The sequence below is a fragment of the Gymnoscopelus braueri genome (genome assembly GCF_963280865.1).
Source record: "Gymnoscopelus braueri genome assembly, chromosome: 19".
NCBI classification, from domain to species: Eukaryota; Metazoa; Chordata; class Actinopteri; order Myctophiformes; family Myctophidae; genus Gymnoscopelus; species Gymnoscopelus braueri.
Window position 1 is genome coordinate 26,571,256 of NC_137621.1, and position 19,989 is coordinate 26,591,244.

Genomic DNA, 19,989 nt, shown 5'->3' on the forward strand with positions numbered 1-19,989 from the left:
TGCAGGGCTGGATGTGTGTGTGACAGCAGACTGACAGGAGACAGACAGGTTCACTAACTGCTGCTCAACCTCCACGGTCATTCTGGTCCCCAGGCTGGGCCCTGGCGATGGTTACCCAGGTTAGAGGTGCCGGGGGGTGGACAGGGTCTCACTCCTTGTGTGGGGCATTGCAGGAGCTCAGGAGTTCTCCATTAGCTGCCCCACCGCTGTGTGTGTTTACCTACTGGGAGAGGGGAAGGGCTTTTGGGTGTAGTGTGTCAGAGTTGGCGTAATGGTGCTGATGCTTTTCTAATTGTTCACAGAAGTTGGATATGGTAAGCTTGTTTTAGGTTAGATGTGTTTGTGTTGCTGATTTCACAGAGGCAAAACGCGACATACATGCACTGTTTTTATCCGCCCAACCACCACCGCGGGCGCGCACACACACACACACACACACACACACACACACACACACACACACACACACACACACACACACACACACACACACACACACACACACACACACACACACACACACACACACACACACACACACACACACACACGCTATCAAAGTTGTGTGAATGTTAGGAAGCCGGTGGTGGAGTCAACCTGTATGTTTGAACAAACCCCAGGCTCTCTCCTGCTCAGGTCAGTGTTTTTAATGAGGAAGCTGACAGAAGACTCCCTAAGGCAGGGCACTGCTACTGTAGTAATAGTCCTTCATTGCTGACAGATTCATACACACTCTTCGTTTGATGTGGCTCTCTCCCTCCACTTCAACTTTGACTTCTCCGGCTTTGGAACGTTGTCTTCCAAGGAAAGGAAACTTTTCAAAGGAGAGCAACCAGGCAATTAAGGTGCTCTCTAACTGTTTTTTACGGCTTGGCAATATCACACAGCTCCGGGTGCTTCTGTTGACACCATAACAGATATGAATGCCCCTAATGTAATACGCCATTGCTACTGTAGAAGTAAGCAGCAAACTTTCATCGAGGCAAAACACAATGTGAACAACTACCATGTTTCACAAAATCTCGCAAATTTTAGCCACAAGAGCAATTACATATGACATAGTAAAGCTGGAAGCGAGCTACTGTCACATAACCCAGATTGGCTGGAGCTGGAAGTTTGGAGCCAAGGCTGGGGTTCAGGGTCTAGGTTTGGCCCAAGAGCAACTGAGGCTGGAGGTTGTCATTGGGAGTCTGAGAGGGTCTGGTCTGGGGCCTGTCCTCACCACTCCACCACCCAGCCCCTGTGTTTGGACAGGGTTTATTTTCAGCCTCTCCGTGGATGTTTAGCATGAAACCCTACCCTGCAATAACCACGCACTGAGCAACAGAGGGGACATGTGGCCACCAGACTCCCTCAGCAGACCTATTTCTCCTGCCTCCTCCCTCTTGCTCTCCTCTGCTGCTTAGCTCTCTTTCCCCCTGCAAGGCTGCATTGCCCCTGCTGTTCCTCTGAAAACACTGTGTCCCATGGCATGAGCAAACATGTTGGGCCGTCTTTCCTGTGAACCTGTAGAATGGCAGGACCCCCCTCTTTGCAAAGCCCATAAGACACTGCAACCACCTTTCGATGTAATTCAGAACTGGTGAGACAACAAACTTTGCAGTTGTCTTTCTGTGACCTTTTAAAGGTATTTTAATGGCCCTATATCTCAGCTATTCAAATAGTTGGAGAAGCAGAATAATTCACTGTGGAGCAGCTAACACACCTGCTTGAATAGGCCGCCCTCTAGTGGGTGAATATAGACACATTAACTAGGTCTGATCACAGAGATGAATAGGTTAAAATCATTGAGGCCGTTTACAGTGGAAGCCATAACCTGACTCTGTCAAATGGAAGAAGCTTGCGACACACATTTTGTTTCACAGCCTGATTTCCGGAGGGAGGGGGGTTTACCAGGCTATGGAAGCCATGGTAGAGGTACACATTCTGTCAGATATCATATCATATCATATCATATCATATCATATGGAGGAGATTGTCGACTCTGCAGCCACGGTCTGCAGAGGGTCACGCTGGGTCACGCTAGAAGAGGGATGGCCTCTCGATGAGGAAGATCAACCAACTCTATCACCTTCCTCCTCCTCATCATCATCTTTTTCCCTGTCCCCAATACCCCTTCTGGAGTTCACCAGTAGCATGAACGACTTGATTAAAGAGGGGACTAGACTCACCCCCCAAATCAAACGCCAGGCCCCACAACCATCAACCGTGCCCTGCCCCCCACCCATCCCCCCTCGACAGTTGACGCCGGAGCGACGGTTGACGCTGTTGGCACTAGCGATACAGAGGCGCAAGATCAGGAACGAAGAACGTCAAGAACAGCGCAAGAACAAGAACGTCCTGTCGGCTTCCCTACGTCTAGAGAATACATTTGACTGCTGAGATAGGCAGGGTCCATTATGCATAGCCAAAATCATGTCTGGGCCCAAGGCTATTTCAGTTAGCCTTGTAGAAAACAAGGTTTACAATATTCCTCAAATTATCTCAAATAGAGCCTCCGGGACAAGGAGTGACTTTAAACACTCTGCAAATATAGCAAATTTAACACGCATTCCCTGTAGAGGCAACAGCCAGATAGTTGAATGCCTGAAGCTAAACCTGGCCCTATGTAACATCAGGTCACTTAATGACAAGTCTTCCTCTGTAAATGATATCATCTGTAAAGAGAAACTAGATATTATCTTTTTAACAGAAACTTGGCTTGGATCTGATGGAGCGGTGCCCCTAGCTGCAGCATGCCCACCAAAGTACAGTTTCATTCACTCAGGACGTGAGGGAAAAAGAGGAGGTGGTCTGGCGAATATCTTTTCTGACACTTTAAAATTCAAACCTCTGCCAAACCTCGGCAGTTTTAAATCATTTGAATACCAGGCCACCATATTGGAGAGTCAATCCTCTGTGCTTATGATTAGTATGTATCGACCTCCAAAGTGCAGCAAAGCCTTATTTCTAACAGAAATATCAGAACTTTTATCTATCTGTTCCACTAATTATGACAGAACTCTGATTACTGGAGATGCTAATCTACATGTTGACATTGTTTCGGATGTTGTGGCTATGGGTTTCCTACAGTTACTGCACAACTTTGACTTTATTCAACATGTTGTTGGGCCAACACATAAACATGGCCATACCCTGGACTTGGTGATCACTAAAGGTTTGAATATCACTGTTGACAGTATTATTGATAAGCCCGAACTAACAGACCACTATTTATTGTGTTTTAATATGACTGTCTCTGATCTAGGGAAAAACAATACAGAATATACTATAAAAAAACGTTTTTTTAGCTCATCTGCAGCAAACGAGTTTCCTCGTCATCTGGCGTGTGTGCAGGTGCCCCCCCTACTTGATGCTCCCTCAGTGAATGATATGGTTCAACATTTTAATCTCAAATTAGAGTCAGCTCTCGACATAGTGGCTCCTATGAAAACTAAAAAGAAACTTAACTCTAGAGTAACACCCTGGATCGACGCGCACATGCGCTCACTCAAGAAAGAATGTCGTAAAGCTGAGCGAATTTGGAGAAAAAACAAACTCACTGTCCACCTAGAGATCTTTAAGAAGTCAACAGTGGCCTATAACAAAGCACTGCGCTTGGCAAGGCAGGCATATTTTTCACGCATTATCAATGACAACAAGCAAAATGCCAGAGTCTTATTCTCTACCATTGAACATCTCTTAAACCCCCCCCAGGCTTACAAGGAGTCGCTCCCTGCTTCTAAAGCTAAGTGTGATGAGTTCGCATCCTTTTTTGAAAACAAAATTTTTAGCATTCGAGCTGGTATTATGAATGCTGCTGCTAGCACTGCAAATGCGGCAAATGGTGCATGGTGCAAAAATGTAGATCCCTCCAGAGGAAGCCTAATATCATTCTGCGCAATTAATGAAGAGGAACTCCGTAAAACTATATCACAGATGACATCATCATCTTGCTCACTGGATGTAGTACCCACCCCGTTTCTCAAAGAGGTTTTAGACAGTGTTATTGGAGATATCCTAAGAATTGTAAACAGCTCTCTACTTTCAGGCGTCTTTCCAGACTCACTGAAAACGGCTGTAGTCAGGCCGCTACTCAAGAAACACAACCTTGATCCATTGGTGCTGGGTAATTATAGACCAATCTCAAATCTGCCATTTTTGGGCAAGGTCTTAGAAAAAACTATCTTTCATCAACTGGATGTGTTCCTACAGAACAATAAGGTTCATAACAAATTCCAATCTGGCTTCAGGAAAGGTCATAGTACAGAAACAGCACTTGTAAAAGTAATTAATGATCTAAGGGTGTCCGCTGACGACAAAAATGTATCTGTTCTCCTACTTCTTGACTTAACCGCTGCTTTTGATACGATTGATCACACAATTCTACTACAACGTTTGGAGTACTGGATTGGTTTGTCAGGCACAGCCTTGTCTTGGTTTCACTCTTACCTAACAGGCAGAAGCTATTTTGTCAGTCTAGCTAACTTTGACTCAGACAAACACAACATCTGTTCTGGTATTCCACAGGGCTCAATTCTGGGTCCCTTATTGTTCTCCCTGTATATACTACCGCTGGGAGAACTCATCGCCGATCACGGAGTGAACTTCCATTTCTATGCTGATGATACCCAGCTGTATCTTTCAGTAGCTCCAGACGACCCCTGCGCTCTAGACCCATTGTTGACCTGTCTGTCCAGTATAAAATGCTGGATGAGTGAGAACTTTCTTAAGCTAAATGAGGATAAAACAGAAGTTCTCATAATTGGCTCCAGTGAGCAGAGAGAATCAATAACAAGTAGACTTGGTAACCTGGCTGTAGAAAGTAACACCACAGTAAATAACCTGGGGGTGATTATCGATTCTGAATTGAATTTCAATACACACATTAATCATGTCACCAAGATTGCTTTCTTTCATCTTAGAAATATTGCGCGAATTAGAGACTATCTGTCGTTAGACGATGCAAAGACGCTGATCCACGCTTTTGTTTTCTCTCGTCTTGATTACTGCAACGCACTCTACTCTGGCCTGCCAAAGAAAACAACTGACAGATTACAACTTGTTCAAAATGCGGCAGCCAGAATTTTAACTAAAACCAGGATGAGAGAACATATCACTCCAGTTCTTGCTTCACTACACTGGCTCCCGGTTGTTTTTAGGATTGATTTTAAAATTATTTTAATAGTTTATAAAGCTCTAAATGGTCTGGCACCTACCTACCTCTCTGACTGCCTAGAGAGATATGTTCCAAACCGGGCCCTCAGGTCTTCAAGTGCTGACCTGCTCGAGGTGCCTACAATGACATATAAAAAATACGGTGAAGCAGCATTCTGCTTTTACGGACCGACAGTGTGGAATAAACTCCCATTACACCTAAGACAGGCAGCCTCTGTCGATAGCTTTAAAGCACAGCTCAAGACCTATTACTTCACTCTTGCTTTTAGCTGATTCTTTGGTTGATTTTTAATTCCTCACTGTATTCCCTATTTTAATGTTGTTTTATGCCTTTGCTTTTGCCTTTGCTTTTATTTTATTTTATTTTATTTTTGTTTGCTTTATTGTTAAATTGGTTCTAACTGTAATTGTATTCTTGCTCTGTAAAGCACTTTGAGCTGCATTTCATGTCATGAAAGGTGCTATACAAATAAAGTTTATTATTATTATTATTATTATATCATATCATATCATACTATATCATATCATATCATGTCATATCATCATACCAAATCATAACCTATCCTATCCTATCATATTATATTATATCAAGTGGTTCATTCTAATATGGCAAAAAAGAAAATGTTTTTGCTTGCACCTTCTGTTGGTTGGAAACGGACAATTTGGCAAATAATGCATTCAAGGTTGCAAAAACATGCATGTTGCATGCCATGCAGGCAACACAAATCTATGATGTCTACATCTATCTGAGTTAACCATAAGCCGATAGCTGCTATATAATCTACAGTAAGGCTGCAGATTAGTGATCTCCAGGTGAAGCATAAGACGAGAGGAGGAGGCCCTCATAAGACCACTTACACACACCCACATCTTACTTTTATCATAGCTAGGGGACCTAACTACACAGCACCCCACTCACAGGTGCTCTTCATCTCCCTTTCATCTTTTGACTGTATACAACATTGTATGGAAGGTGACTGCTTTCCAAACACAGCTACTCACACAAATCCAAGATGTCTGGGTTTGGGGACTGAGCAGCCATTGTCAAAGCAGTGTGCTTCTATTGAGTGGGCCCCTTTTCCCTGTCCCCCGGAGCTAGTGTAGACCGAGGTATGTATGATGTAGTCATTAATTTGAAGGGGTAAAGGTCAAACAGAGCATCAACATCACATGCACCTTACATTCTGTAAGTTAAGAAACCTTTAGTCCTGTGGGCCTGACCTGAGCAACTGCGAAACAACCAGAGAGCAAGAGAAAATATATTAGTGAACGTGTATGTTCAATATGAAAGGAATCAGCAAAGTATTAGACAGTGCACGGTTTCAGACGGGTCACCTATTCCCTGCAAAGGTTTATCAAAGTTAACAGATATTTTCAAAACAGACTTGTGTGTTGACTTTCAAATCCTTATATTAAAATTGGCTAATGGGAGGAGTGCGTTGTCTAACCTCAAAGTGTCGTCATGGCATCAGGTGCAAACAATTCAGTCAGCTTCATATATGGGCACAAAAGGGGGCATGCCCATATATGGGCATACTGATTAAATCAGGGATCTCCATATATGGGCATAAAAGGGACAAGGACTGACGGATACAGAGATTTCCATGGTGTGAGGGCCACCTATGGTAAAATGTGTTCGTGTGTGAGTGTAATAGTGTGCACAAGTTCATTCTTTAGGTTCAAATGGACTGGCTGAGAATTGCATTTCTATCCTATTCAACACAAATTTCCAGTGAGTGTTAACATGATATGACACTACTCGATATGAGGTCATCAAGGCGGAGAAAGCTTCAGAGAGAGAAGATCCACGTGACTCTGGAGTAATGATGCTTCATGTTTGCTTTGGTCACTCTCCCATGAATGGTGGAAGGTTGTTTCACACCGTGCATAACAGGCCTCAACATTCAGACCAGGAGATGACAACATTACTGTAATTTATTCCCTAAAGGGTTGTAGCCTTGGTGCATTGCATAGTACACAGGCCCTACAACTAGGGTGTGATTATAAAATTGTCCGAGGTTTTTCACACTTGCATTTTTAAGCCCTTAGCTAAGATAAACCCTGGGCTACAGAAAACGTAGGGCTAGCTTAACCTCATTTCTCATATTCTTTAACCGACCGCTAATAGTAAACCCCGGGTTAAGGACTCAACACTTGAAAAAAGCCAAGGGTTCATGTTTTTAGAAGGCAGCACAACTTGTTCAACTTTAATTGGACAACAGACATGACCTTGCTTTTGTTCTAACCTTGTTTCACACCAGTGATACAGGTACATTTTTACACCCTCGGAGTTAAAGACTGTTACTGTGTAAGAACTCTAAAGAACCCATCTTTCATCTGACTATCAAACCAAGGTCTCTGGATTCTGGAATGAGCAGACTCCCATAAATGTGTGAGGTCTTTGTAAAGCTCTTCATTTGTCTCACATGCCATTGATAGTGGAATACAGTAAATATTTGAGAGTTATTGCCTGGATTGGATTAATTACATGCAGTCTTGAATTTCTGCATTGCATCCTTTGTTCCAAAGAAGTCACACAACATTAACAAGCTGTCAAGCTGTGAACTGACATGGTTTGTCTCTGTGACTTGTTGTTGGTTGCTCTAACACTTTGTGTATGTGTGCCGTGCCGTGCCGTGCCGTGTGTGTGTGTGTGTGTGTGTGTGTGTGTGTGTGTGTGTGTGTGTGTGTGTGTGTGTGTGTGTGTGTGTGTGTGTGTGTGTGTGTGTGTGTGTTGGAGCGCTGCAGTTGGAACACTGGAACTGCACACCATGAAGCCCTGTGAATTTTCATCTGTCGGAAGCTTAGTATGCATGTGTATGTGTGAGAGAGAGAGAGAGAGAGAGAGAGAGAGAGAGAGAGAGAGAGAGAGAGAGAGAGAGAGAGAGAGAGAGAGAGAGAGAGAGAGAGAGAGAGAGAGAGAGAGAGAGAGAGAGAAGGGGGCGGGGGCGTAATGGAGCTTGACTAAACCAAGCGCTTGTACATAAATTGACATGTGCAATTAGGGAGATGTACACAGTCCCCCTGGTCTGTTTAAGATCCGGAATAGTTTCCTAACAGCTTCAAGATGCCCTGTTCTGGCTTTGGTTCCAAATCTAAATCGGGTTTGACCTTGTTGAATAATGGTGCTGGTGAAGTTCCCTCTGCTCTCTTTGGCCAAATTCCAACAACACTCCATACGCAATGTGCAATGTCCTCTTACAACAAACACAGAACAAGAACTGTTTCTCACTGGGATGCTTTTTGAATGGTGAATGAAATACGGAAATGAACTTGGATTCCAATTCAACAGATTTTGCAATGGGGTCATAAACATGTTTGGTTTAAGTTTCCTGTTTATGTGGTGTGTATAGAGTCAGGGCATTAAAATTGGAAGAGTTAAGGACGCAGCTAGCACGCTCAGCCTGGAACCTCTCACACAGAAATGCTTTAGGCAGCTCTCCCAGATTTGTCTTTCCCATCATTCTGTCCCTCCTCTGCCTGTTCTTCCTCCATCTCTTGTCCTCTCTTTTCACTACAATCAGATGTCCCAGGTGTTTGCTACACAAATCAACAACTCTCAAATGTTCGCAACAAAGAAATGCTACAGTATGGGATCTAAATGGTTAAAGACAGCTGCCAACATCTGTAGCTGTGGCTGGCTCTTAATTGTGAGGCCCTGCAAGTGAGCGAGCAGCATGGTGGAAAGGGGGCTGGCAGGCCGCATATTTCAGCCAAGTGTTCACAGAGCAGCTTTCCGGCCAGCCATGTGGACTCAATGATGGCGTCCAGGGGCGTGCTGCGTTCCTATGAAATATTAAATCTGCTTGGCCCCCAAGTGCGGACAGACCACCTGCAAGCAAGCGTGGCGTGGCGTGCGGCGAGCAAAAGGATCAGATGTCCTTCAGCAGCACACATGCACAAACACACGTGTAGGCATGAAAAAAAAAAAGGACATTCACCAATGTCCCCACACAGGACAGCCCTGCAGTCCTGTACAGGCGTAACTTAATGGACATACTGTAACACATACAATTTAAGTATTGAAGCAGATCAGTGAGCCACAAATGAATTATTTTGTTTGATATTACTTTGCTGGGTTTCTGTTGCTAATCATGGTTGGCCCATGGTAAGGGCCAGAGCAGCTAAGCATTAATCCATTATTGGAAGGGTTTGTAGTGGTTTGTAGTCACCAATGTACCTCACAGTCACAACAAGAAATGAACCATCCCACTCTCCTCTAAACATTGAGACAGGGAAGCTGCACAAAACAGAAGACAACAGAGAACTACGAAGAAAGAGAAGAACAGGGAAAAGAAAGACCCTGAAGGAAAAGGTGCCATTTGTAACTTTTAATGTGGCCAAGAGGACGACGGCCACTGCTTGACAATGGCCTTCCCATATGTTGGGCCTTGTTGTGTGGTCTGTCCTTGGCCTACCCTCTTTTTCCCTCGAGGTAGCCCTGCCTGCACAGATGTGCAACTGTTAGGTGGAACAGCCGCTGAGGCAAGCAGCCTGCACATGTGCAAAATAAACTCAAGGGGGTGCCATGGTCATATAATATTGGGAAGAGACTGCCCACTGTAATAATCGTCTTCTTGTAACTACTGGTTCAAGATCAATTTAGGCCTTCATTGTTTTCAAAAAATAATTAGTAGTGTCTCATGGTATAATAAATAACTCCCCATGTAATGATAAAGATTGAGAAGTGTTATTTTAAAGCTTAGGTTTTTCCTTCCTTCCAAGAAAAAGCTGTGTGTTCTGCCCTGAAAATATTGTTACATGGTTCCACGTTTTTCATCCATATCACCCATGCATCATCATGCAGAAGTGGATGCAAAAACTAACTCGACAGCGGGACGCCGGGGACGGAAAATATGTAGAACAGCTTGCAAAGCGCAAGGTCGGATCAGCGATTTCAGTGCTAAAAGAACAATGGATAAGCTTACAAAGCAACTGGGATAACAATTGAGTAACATGCATCCATCTAAATAATGGGCAAGCATCTCTGCTTAATTGTCTGCTAAATGCCTAAATTATAAATTGTAAATCACTAAATATTCAACAAGCAGGAAGTGTAGACACAAAGATAACAAGTTTCCCCCTGGGGTTGCATGCCCTGCCTGTGCCAAAATCTCTTGTTCTACCTCTCTCGATTGTGACCTTGACCGTTCCCACCAAGTTTAATGAAAACTTGCCCATCCGTTTTTTATTTTGACCTTGACCTCTGAAACTCTCTTCGGGGCTTAAAGGAATACTTGACAGACACCCTAAATGACTTTTTTCAATCATTTACTCACCATGTTGTGCCTTGAATTCATGGCGAATTTTCATACATCAAAGTTTTCATACATTCCTCCACGGTGAATGAAGAATCTAAAAATGGAGAGTATTTGATGAATTGAAGTAAATAGGGGTCGAAGATCAGTCAGCCAGCCAGCCAGACAATCACAGAGTCACACACTCCCTGGATGCCAGAGCAGAACCTTTGCCCCAAATGTTTTACATGGGCCTATTATAGCGCCAACAGGAGGCCGATTTTTGCAAAACACATTTTTTGATATACAGATTTTGTCAAAATCGGTACACAGTATCTCTATAGTCATTAAACCAAACAGATCTGTCTGATTTTTCATATTCCATCCTGATTGGCTAAGATTGGCTTCCAAAGTTTGCAGGATTGCTCCGTTTGGAACAAAATACCTCAAATCATGAACACAGCGTGGTATTTCCGTGAAATTGTGCACGTACATTTCACTAGGCCGAGGAAGAAATGGCACTTGAACATTTTCAGCCTCATGGTGGCGCTATAACAGGCCGATTCTCGTTTTTACCTATAACTGCACCGATCTGCATAAAACTGTATGCACACTCCCTAGAGGCCAAGGAAAAACCTCTGCCCTGCATTTTATCTGCCTTTTATAGCGCCACCAGGAGGCCTTCAGATTTTATCCAAATATCACCCAAATCGGTACACATGATCTCTATAGTCATGTGATCAAGACGGATCTGTCCGATTTTTCATATTCCATCCTGATTGGCTAAGATTGCCATCTAAAGTTTGCAGGAGTGCCCTGTTTTGAACAAAATGCCTTAAAGTACTACAAGGCAGGTCCACAAATAACGATTTTTAGCAACCTCTGCTGGTCACTACCGTCACTGCATGTATTAGCGTAATCCTGCATTACCCAGAATTCCATTTGTTTTCACCGGAAGGCGGAAGCGTTTCAAAAAGCGTTCTTTTAATTGTTTTATATTATATACGGATCGTTTCTCTTAGCCAGTGGAGCTTTAGTTACCGTGAGCTGTGTTTTCTTTTGCTGTTGTTTTTCCATCTTCAAATCCTATAATGTCTTAAAAACAGTGTGAGATTCCTTTTTGTTATTAGCGCGGTAGTTCCTGGCCAAAGAGGAAACCGGTGCATTTCTGTTTCTGTTTTCCGGCCGGATGACGTCATTTTCGCGGGAAACACGTCCCTGTCCACTTTCAATAGAAAATATGTTTAAAAAAGTATTTCGGGGGTGAAATTCATGGAGTGGGTGTTGTGAAACATTTGCCACTCACAAAAGATATACAATTTAACTTTAGTTTTTTTTTAAAGTTACCTAGTATTACTTTAAATCATGAACGCAGCGTCCGATTGCTGTGAAACTTTGCACGCAAATTCGCACTACGTTGAGGAGCAAATGCCGCCCTTTTCACATTGCCCTATTATAGCGCCACCAGGAGGTCGATTTTTGTTAAACAAATTACTCCCACAGATTTTGTCCAAACATCACGCAAATTGGTACAAATTATCTCTATAGTCATGTGATCAAGACGGATCTGTCCGATTTGTCAAATTCCATCAACATTGCTGGCCCACAATAACCTACCTGACCTGGTGGAGACCTGTGCTCCAAGGAGCACTTTTTCTAGTTTTGTAATTATATTTACAATCTACAAAATGTAATTATTACATAATATAATACATAATAGAATCATGCAATGGAGGCCAGTTGGCTATTTTATACACTACGGTAATATATTATTCTAAAAATAGGCTTTTTGATTCACTTTCCTACTTACCAACAATAGCTTCAATCATCATCATGCTCTTGGAGTGGTCACTGGTCAGTCAAAAATGTAAGTAGGAGTCCTGAGAAGGAAGTACAAATCATGTCATCATTATAATAAACATCGGACGACATAATGTCTCTTGCCCACTTCTTTGATAGAATAAGGTACTTTATCAATAGTTTGCAAATAGTAGCCAACAGTACAGTGGTACGATTATTATACAATGATGCTAAAGGATTACACAAAAAGCCCTGGCTAAGGGCTTGTTTCTATTGTTTGTTTCATGTATTCAATTCATCATGACATTTAAAGGAGTAGTTCACCCAAAAATAATACTTATTGTCTATCAATTACACACCCCTAAAGCCTTGAATTCATGGAGATTTTTTTGTTTTTGTCGCATTCCTGAGCCAATAATTTGATGACCTGCGGAGTGTGTGTGTAATTGATAGACAATAAGTAATTTTTGGGGTGAACTACTCCTTCAAAGACAAGACAACAACAACATACAAGAAATCTGTAGCAATCGTCTGAGACTCTGAACCACAGAGTTAGCTCTGAACTCAACTCACACCAACCCCGGCGTACGACGGAGTATATCCCGAGCAGTGTTGCCATATTTGTGAGAGAAATACGGAACCAGGTCTAGGAAAACAAGCCCAAAAGAAGCAACCACATGAGTACTTTAAACTCAGGCCGATCTTCAAGCTCACAACGCGTCGCGATGTGACGCGTTGTGAGCTTGTAGATCTGCTATTTTCAAAAACTCTTGCAATAAAATGTGGAATATTTGGACATTCTAACAACAACACAAATGCTCCCTGGCACAAAACTGTTATGAAAATATTTGAGAACCACTGGTTTAAATAATAATAATTTAGAAATGGAAGCCTAAATAAGCAAGAAGGTACACTTTAGAAACAAGGCCATATTTACAAGCAACTTTAAAGAAAAAGAAGCCCAAAGTCGCTTATAATAACCCAAAATGGCAACACTGATCCCGAGTCTCCTCCCCTTTCTCTCTCCTGAAACAGGAAGCAGGAAGTTGCCCCAGAATATATTTTTATTATGACATTAGTGGGAATCACCCTGGGCATTGGCAAAGCAACAGGGTTCTTTACAGTTTTCACGGCTGTCCTTGCATCATTTTTGTATTATCTGGAAAATTCCGACCCGGTCTCTTTCACCAGGTAGCGTAACGTTATAAAACAACATGAAGGATAGCCATGCGAACGTTTCTCTGTGTTCCTAATGTGGTACATGCATCAGGAATCAAATGACAAGTGGATATGGCTATCGTACTCGCCTAGCCTTGGATCAAGACTATTGAAGTAACATTAGTAGATTACGCCAGAAAGGCAAAGGGTTCAGAAATCACGTTTCAAACCGGCGTTACACCGAAATCGGTATTTGTGTAGTTTGCAATTTCGGCAGAGTAAAGGATCACATCCCACTAAGATGTTTGTCTGATTTATATCATTTGGTTAACTTAAAATATGTGAGATAAATGTGAATAGCAATAAACAATCTGAAACATCAGCCAATATTATATCACGTGCATCCTCTCACCTCTGGAATAATATAATTCGACAGGTCACCAATTTCGGTTCGCAAATAGTACAGATTATACAATGGTGCTAAACTTTAAGGATAACACTAAAAGCCCTAAGAGCTTGTTTCCATTGTGGTCGTGTATTCAATTAATCGATAACTCCCAATAGTAGTATTTATTTATCGTTCATACAAGTTAAATTATATTGTTTTGGTTCCTCATAGCAGCAGGGAATATTGTATATTATATTGTCACTAATGAACACACACACACACACACACGCACACCAGAACAGACTCAGATGTATGTATTGTTGAATGAATCGTAATGGTTGTGCCTTTTGTTTTTGTTTTGCTACAAGCAGCATCATGGCAGAGGACATGAAGTCTCTGGAGGAAAATTTCCGGCAACAGAATAAAAGCTGTTTCATCCTTGGGGCTTCAGGGGAGACAGGGAAGATGTTGCTCCAGGAGCTTGTGGAACGAAACCTCTTCTCCAAAATAACTCTCATTGGGAGGAGGCAGCTCACCTTTGAGAACAAAGCTTATGCTGACCTGGTCAGTGGGCAAGTCTGTCAGTTTGGTTCAACTTGGGACAAGATGATTACAGAGCCTTTTTAATAAGTTACTACCTGTAAGGCGCTGTATTACGAGTGACAAAGAATGTGTCATTCCATTTATATGACAGTATTATAGACAGTATGAACTTTCAACAACTGTACCTCCAGGAATTAATATTTTTCTTAAGCGTTTAATTGTGTATTTATTGTATCTTGCCTTTTTTATCTGCCACAGTGAAGCCAAAGTTGAATTCGCACTTGTACTCAGTACATTTAATTGGGACATTACATGTCAATGAAAACTGTGGGATGTGTGTTCATACTAAGCATAGCATTCCGTTCTCTCATCTCCCAGGTCCAGGAGGTGGTTGATTTTGAAAAGCTAGATGACTATGCTGCTGCATTCCAGGCTCATGATGTCGGCTACTGTTGCCTGGGAACGACCAAGGCTAAAGCAGGGACGGTGAGTTGAAATCAATTACTGTATATTAGGGTTGAGTTGACACTACAAATAAACACTACTTTATTTCCCCCCTCTCAAATGTAGTCATGGGCGAATCCCCTATATAGTCACCATCACTGCCAACCCCTACTTGTTGGTCTTTGGGAGGTTGTAGACAACCAGCAACTTGCTGTCCCTCCTAGTCCTGCCCCTGACCAAGCTGTAGGAGTCCCCTAGTGCGTTGAAACTTCATCGCGAATTAGTGCTGCACGATTCTTGCTCAAATGTGAATCACGATTTTCCTCCATAAGAATTGAGATCACGATTCTCACACGATTCTCACACAATTCTCTTGTAAATATAAAAATTTATAGCAAAAAAAATAAAAAAAAATCGTCATAATTTAAAATCGAGATCGCATAGGTGTCTGAATCGAGATCACGATCTTTTTTCGATTAATCGTGCAGCACTATCGCGAATACAGCCAGTTGTGTTTTTCGGAGTGCCCGGCCGAGCCGGAGGCATCACAGAGGAAGTCTCCATGGTCATAAGCAGGAACCTTACCCCTGCTGTACCCGAATGCCCACTACAAACCCCTACAACTATTTCATCATTTTGAATAAGCTACATGAGCGATTTCGAACAGGTAATTTATGACTGGTGGATAATCACTCTCTTTTAAAAAACTAATGTCAAAAAGTCAACATGATATTCCATGATCAAAGGTAAATGCTTTTTTTCTGTTTCCCCTGTTTCAGGAGGGATTCATCCGCGTTGATCACGACTATGTTCTTAAGTCAGCAGAGCTCGCCAAGGCAGGAAGTTGTTCGCAGTTTCACCTAGAGTCTTCAAAGGGCGCTGACAAAAACAGTGGCTTCCTCTACCTCAAAGTGAAGGTATTTCTGCTCATGTCTCTTTACACAGCAGCGGTCCCCGACATTTTTGCACCAAGGATCACTTAGTTTCCTGTAATCAATATTTTTGTGTCACCGGTTGTTGGTGGGGTGGGGTCAAAATAACTGATAAAATATGTAGGCTTATTAAGTATTAACACACAATTAATAAAGAATTTTGCTCATTTTATAGCCACTTACATAATAGGAATATTTGATATTGTTGTCCTGTTATCTGACTTTTTCCTTGTTCCTCTATTCGTATGACTATATTTTGGAATTGCAAATCGTTGTAGCTTGTATGGAAGATTATTTCCCTGGTTTATTCCTTATTCAAAGTTTTCAATTCATGGTTCTTTCACTTCATGCTCAAACTCCATTGACAAAGATGGTATGTGATCACGCACCAGCTAGGAAAAAGAAAGTCTCAGTCTCTAACTCTCTCCCAAAACCCCTACAAATGTTTTGAACATGTCAAATATGCCCCTGTTTACTCACAGATGGGAAATATGCTGGGTAGGGAGAATTGCATAACATTTAGCACCCCGGCTCCAGATGGTGGGGGGAGGTTGCAATGTGTTAAATCCTTTTTTATTGCCAGACCCAAGGGGTCGGGCTTACATGAGGCTTTGTACCTGTTTCGTCCATACATGGGCATGGTCACTTTGTCCTAAAAAAAGTCTGTCACTTTGTCCTCCGGCCCAGCCAAAAAAAATTCTGTCCCCCAAAAAAGTCTGTCCATACATGGGCATAGAAGGGACACACGTCGTGCGAAGCCCGGCCATTCAGATTTCAACCACTTTCACATTCAGATTTCAGCCAGACCCAAGGGGTCGGGCTTACATGAGGCTTTGTACCTGTTTCGTCCATACATGGGCATGGTCACTTTGTCCTCCGGGCCCCAGCCAGTGGTCATCACAGTGATGGAAGCTCACTTAAACAGGCGTGTTACATACTAGGACTTCATTCTGGGTCTGGCAGAACCAGGTCTCCTGGTCTTGTTTTATTTAGAGAAGCCAATAATTCCCCCCCCCCCCTTTTTCTCCCCAATTTAGTTGTTATGCCAATTGATTCCTCCCCACTCACATTTCACTGCTGTTGTATCCCACTGACTCACCTGCCAGTGGGTAACCCCCACTGGGAAGACGTAGGGCTTTCGTCCCACTATCAGACATGCAAACTTGTAGCTTTTCAGCTACAATAGCCGTTTTGAATCCAAATAGGGCAATTGTGTGACACCTGACCCGAAAAAAAACAACATGTTGTCACCTTTTTCACCTCGGGGCTGTTTGCATGCCTGCACTATTTCTGCCCAACGCTCCCTGCTGACAGTCCGCAGCCCGGATTCCCTCCCCCTCACACAGGCCAATTGTGTTCGCATAGAAGCCCGACAAAGCCGGATGCACCACGGTGGATTCGAACCCATAACCTCCGTGGTGGTGGGCAGGGACTTTACGACTGCGCCACCCGAACACCCTCATGTGTTGCATGCAGAGATAGGAGTGAGGGAAGCTGTCCTACAGATACATAATGGTCAGGAATATTTAAATGAAATAAAATAAAACTTTCCGTGTAGTGAATTATCCACGGATCACCAACATGTCTGTGGACCCCAGGTTGGGGACCCCTGTTTTACAGGATTACCTTGAAGTCATTATTCAGATTATTTGTGTGACAAAAAGCTGCCCTCAGTCTTGTTTTGTTTTTTTCAGCACCATCTGGTGGCCACACTTCAAGACAGTGATACATAGTACATATGGACAAAGAAACAACCTCATTACAATAGTTTGGCATCACTTCAAGGCTAAACTAATGAACACAATTGGTATTCTTTTCCAGGGACAAGTGGAGGCAGATATTGAGGCGCTGGGTTTTGACAGATATTCCATCTACAGGCCTGCGTGAGTGATCTGTTTTCTTAATCTTATTGATTAATTATTAATGACTATGTTTTGTCACTTTTTTTTACTATGTTTTCTCACTTTCCTTAAACATGTTTCAAAATGCTGCAAAATGAGACTAAAATGAGAGCTTAAAAAAATAACCAAAGGGAAGACAAGCATTGCTGCTGGCTTCATTTTAAGAAGCAGATGAAATTAAAATCATGTTTTTCACCCTTTTTTTTAATCTATGGTCATAATGGTGACACACAGTATATAGATGCCAAATGATTAAACAAATTCAATATTTCATTTTTATTGTCATGATGCCCCTGTTTATTGTCTGAAAAAAAAAAGAGATTTGTAAAAAAAAAAAAAAAAAAAAAAAATATTTGTGTATAGTATAAATAATAATAAAAGTCCCCAAAAAATATATAATGCTTACTAACTAATGTTAACCAAAACATGACATGCACCTGTCAATGATATTACACAGACCTCATTTTGTTTGTTGCCTACCTATAGGGTGCTGTTGGTAGATAGACAGGAGAGTCGGCCTGGTGAGTGGATGGCAAGGAAGTTCTTGGGTGTCTTTTCTGCCCTAAGTCCAACAGCTATGTCTATCCCCATCCAAGCTGTGGCAAAAGCCATAGTGTCCAACACTCTACTCCAGCCTCAGAACAAGACAGAGATCCTGGAGAACAAAGCCATCTACACTTTGGGCCAGGGTGGAGGACAATGAGATGGAAAGGACAGTGGGGAATCTAGAGAAGACAGATGTGTCATTCAGCGCTTATGTCCATCATTTCTCACTATGCCTACAGCTTTAATTTTCACCTTCCACTTTGTAACCTATGACCACTAAAAGGACATTGGCGTTTTCAGTGCATTTGGACTGAACCTGGGAAAAGTAAGCCTTAAAGCCACTTTTTATTCAGTGGGAAAACACATTGACATGCTGGTGTGTTTAAATGCCTGAGTGTCTAAAAATAATGTGGTGGACTACGTTGGTAAGTTAGTATGTTTTTTCACTGGAAATTGGTGAGCCCTGTGTCATGGTGAACACTGAACACAGTCCCTCCATGCTTTCTTTCTGTGTTGATAGAAATTCAATTACTTCTTTAGTAATATAGTGATTTTTTTGGCCACTGTATTTTTTCTCAGAATCATTACAGCAGTGGTTCTCAAAGTGAGGTCTGGGGTCCCCCAGGGGTTCCCCAGCTAAATGTGTTAAATAAAAATCAGTTTAACCACTTTAACCCTATCAACATACTTGAAAATATCCCATCTACAAGCTCACACGGGTCGCATTGCGATGCATTGTTAGCTTGTAGATCTAATATTTTAAAAACATCTTGAAAATATGTTGGAATATTTTTTTTAACATTTTAACAACACAAATCTTGTATGGGGGTCCCTGGCACAAAATGTTTCCAGATGGGGGTCTGTGTTTGGACCAATATTAATTTGGGGGTCCTTGACATGAAAAGGTTTGAGAACCACTGAATTACAGTATGACTCCCCTCAATAACTTATGATTCACCTTTTTCAGGTTCACCTTGAATACTTTTAATGTATCAATTAAAAATATTTTTATGTCATGATTAGCAAGTTGTCTCTCCAGCAGTAGCCTCGATATCCAGGCTTTTATTTTCCTTCTCGTTTTGCTCAAAAAGAAAGCCTGGACCAAGCTGTTGACATTCCTGGCATAGGAAGTGGGAGTCAACCTTTCATTTCCCCAACCAACCAGAGTGCAGTGGGTGTCGCTCCAAATATTGTGATGTCAGGGCTCTCAATGCTGCACATTGGGGAGGAGGAGGGACGCGGTGCGGTGCGGGCGCACAGATCGGTGAACCAATGGGAGCCCCCAGCTGTTTTCTCCTGAGATTTTGAATCCGCCCCTCTATGCCAGATATCAGACACGCTGGGGCAGGCTACTCCAGCAGTAATCTCTCAACAGCAGAATCTGTCAGCACCACTGCCCTAAACATGTAGTAGAGTTGTTACTTATTTTTCTTTTTCTTTACTGAATGGGTTCCCAGATTGCTCCAGCAGTACTGCATTGTGATGGCACTGTCGGATGGACAGGCTTCACCTGATTCTTCTCACTCTGTTTAGTATGAGATGAGAGAAAGGGTTATCCTCGAGCCTTTCAAAATTATTTTTACGATCTGAGAAAGAACTGTGTAGTACTGTGTGAAAGGTGCACTTTCCTGCCTTGTAATCAATGCCAAAAATACATTTTATACTGTTTAATCCAGGGAGTAGAAAATATGAATGGCTGATAATTAAATTATTGAGTTTCTATGCAAGATTTATACTAAGGGAATGTTCTATGTTATGTTAACTTTTTCGCTGATACAAAGGGATTGTTTTCTGGGCTTGCTGTGTCATTGTCATTAAATGTTCTTGACATGTGCTTAATGTTTGTCCTCGGTTTTTCCATTTTTGACAATCAATGCTTGCCA

General features: G+C 42.3%; 1 protein-coding gene across 2 annotated transcripts; it reads left to right on the forward strand.

Annotated features, from left to right (window-relative positions):
* The first annotated feature begins 13,260 nt into the window (after positions 1-13,260).
* On the forward strand, positions 13,261-19,940 carry htatip2 (HIV-1 Tat interactive protein 2). 2 transcript variants are annotated; one of them, XM_080413646.1, is made up of 6 exons: positions 13,261-13,385; positions 14,112-14,304; positions 14,662-14,769; positions 15,507-15,644; positions 17,481-17,542; positions 18,047-19,940. In XM_080413646.1, exons 1-6 carry the CDS (start codon positions 13,264-13,266, stop codon positions 18,261-18,263), a joined length of 840 nt encoding a protein of 279 aa, XP_080269772.1. In that variant the 5' UTR covers positions 13,261-13,263; the 3' UTR covers positions 18,264-19,940. The 2 variants fall into 2 exon arrangements, with proteins under 2 accessions (XP_080269772.1, XP_080269773.1); XM_080413647.1 differs by having other exon boundaries at positions 13,283-13,385; positions 14,109-14,304.
* Positions 19,941-19,989: the final 49 nt, after the last annotated feature.

Coding starts and splice junctions, on each gene's coding strand:
- htatip2 (XM_080413646.1), top strand. CDS start 13,264: ATGACATTAGTGGGAATCACCCTGGGCATTGGCAAAGCAACAGGGTTC. Junction 14,305..14,661: donor ACAAAGCTTATGCTGACCTG/GTCAGTGGGCAA, acceptor CTCATCTCCCAG/GTCCAGGAGGTGGTTGATTT. Junction 14,770..15,506: donor CCAAGGCTAAAGCAGGGACG/GTGAGTTGAAAT, acceptor CCCCTGTTTCAG/GAGGGATTCATCCGCGTTGA.